Source organism: Cyprinus carpio, chromosome B15 (assembly GCF_018340385.1).
Source record: "Cyprinus carpio isolate SPL01 chromosome B15, ASM1834038v1, whole genome shotgun sequence".
In the NCBI taxonomy this organism is placed as follows: Eukaryota; Metazoa; Chordata; class Actinopteri; order Cypriniformes; family Cyprinidae; genus Cyprinus; species Cyprinus carpio.
The window spans coordinates 25,764,464-25,766,963 of record NC_056611.1 but is presented as its reverse complement, the minus strand read 5'-3'; the positions used below and the strand labels follow the sequence as shown (position 1 = coordinate 25,766,963).

General features: G+C 31.1%; 1 protein-coding gene across 1 annotated transcript in view; it reads right to left on the bottom strand.

Annotated features, from left to right (window-relative positions):
• LOC109086080 (cGMP-dependent 3',5'-cyclic phosphodiesterase) overlaps positions 1-2,500 on the bottom strand; it is a 150,364-nt gene that overhangs the window by 35,859 nt on the left and 112,005 nt on the right. Inside the window, 1 exon segment of the mRNA XM_042740014.1 lies at positions 1,974-2,029. Within this exon segment, the coding sequence (XP_042595948.1) occupies positions 1,974-2,029 (56 nt within the window).

Sequence of the window (2,500 nt, the reverse complement as noted above, 5' to 3'; positions counted from 1 at the left end):
CATTTGCTTTAGGAGTCACACTGTGACCTCTGACCCTGCGTCCAACAGCAACAGACACACACATACACACAACACAGAAATTTCCTCTAATAGAGCGGATACTAAAACACTGAAATGAAGTCAAACAGCAGCTCTTATCCACATACGAGAGAGCGTTTACTGTCTTTAATGCAGGAAATTTATACTTTCATTCATCAGTGATGCACTAAATTGATCGAAAGTGACAGTGAAGACATTTATAATGTTACACCAGATTTCTGTTTCAAATAAATGAACTCTGAATTCTTTAGAACTTTCTGTTCATCTGTGAATCCTGAAAAATAAAATGCATGACGCTTTCCACAAAAATATTGTGCAGCACAACTGTGTTCAACATTGATGATAATCAGAAATGTTTCTTGAGCAGCAAATCATCATATTAGAATGATTTCTGAAGGACACTGTTTTTACAGTATTTGTGATGAAATAAATGCAGCCTTTGTGAGCAGAAGAGACTTAAAAACTTTAAAGGGAATTAAACCTTGTAAGTGACTGGTTTTAAACTAGACATGTGGAAAATTATGCATTTTATGAATGACTATGATATATAAATATTTAACCAAATCAATATGATACATTTTTTATTAATTCAACATACAAGAGTTTGACAAAAAATTTTCTTGAAATTTATAATTGAATGCATGGTTATTATTATTATTATTATTATTATTATTATTAACTAAAACCATTTTCGTTACTTAAAATAATAATAATAATAATAATAATAATAATAATAATAATAATAATAATAATAATAATAATTCAACATATAAATATTTGGAGTTTGACAAACATTGTCTTGAAATTTATTATTGAATGTATGGTTATTATTACCTAAAAAAATGTGTTACTTAAAATAAAATACTATATATATATATATTATAATAATTCAACATATAAATATTTGGAGTTTTAAAAAAAAGTCTTGAAATTTATGATTGAATGCATGGTTATTATTATTAACAAAAAAAAATTATAAATAAATAAAAACTCAACTTATTTAGCTTGTTGGCAAGAAAACATTTCTTATTTTTATTTATTGTGAATTGAAGTGCTAAAATAACTCAAACTAAAAAATAAATAAATAAATAAATACTATATAGACATAATTAAAAAAATATATAAAACCTAATAAAAATGACTACTAAATTTTTTTTTTAAATAAAGTTAAAGTGAAAACAGTAAATCATAAAGATAAAATGTAATTAAAAATATTAACAAAATCAAAAAAATGACTTGTAAAAATAACGCAGCTTGAAGGTGGAGAATTCGATGCAAAAGCTCTTCTTTGATGTTAACGGTGCTTTAAACATGATGCATGTAGAGATTATAGATACAGAAACTGCATCTCTAAACTCATCCTCTTGAAGATCAATGCTCCTGAACCGTCCGCTCTGCAAACACTCAAACATCGCCTGCGACTCTTTACATATGAAGCACAAACCAGTTCAGACTTTTGTTGCCTTTCACAATTTTCATTCTATCTTCTATTTTCCAACTTGCTAAGACTCTCAAGAATCCGTAACTAAAACATTTTCGTTACTTCAAATAAAATAAATAAATAAAAATTCAACTCATCCGGCTTATTTTTATGACGCGTCACGGCCGCAGCAATAAAGCATCTCCCCTGCACTCAAAAGTCTCATAAAATCCTAAAGTTTTATTACTCAATTAGAAATAAACACTTTAATTGGATTAATGCCGCCTGTAAAACCGCAACATTAGGCAGCCGGTTAAAAATAACGAGCTATAACGAATTTAGGATGACTTAAAGAGAGCAAACGCACGACATTCACTGATTCATTGGTTGAGAGGTGTGTGTGTGTGTGTGTGTGTGTGTGTGTGTGTGTGTGTGTGTGTGTGTGTGTGTGTGTGTGTGTGTGTGTGTGTGTGTGTGTGTGAGAGAGAGAGAGAGAAATCACAGCAGAACTCACCAGAATCAGAGAGATCACCTTCCCTTCATCACTGTCCACCAGAGGAATGATAAGCGCTGAAAGGCAAAAAGAGATCAATCACTGCAACTTTAAATACAAAAATGAAGATTTTCTGCGACTTTATTCATTCTCAGGATGTACAGTAGGTGACTTCTGTTCTTCAGTAGAGCAGTAAAGACGTTAGAGTTGTGTGTAAAGTTTTGAGAGAAAAAAAAGAGGCAAAGTTTTGAAAATGTAAGCAGCTGAAAATCTGTAAGCTGAAACTGTGCTCCTTGGTGGTTCATATAATGCAAGCCAATGGCTGCCGTCACTTTGAGAGTCAAAAAAGCACATTCAAGCAACACAACATTAACGCTGATGATACATCGAAACAAGAATCTGAACATTATTTACAACACTGTAATCCAGAAATGCAGGCAAACGGGGAATTCTGATTCTTTTCTGCGAACTGATTCTTTCGAACAGTTCTTTTCAATGAACTGGTTCAGTGACCTCATACACAATTCTATTATTAAAGCACCCAAAAA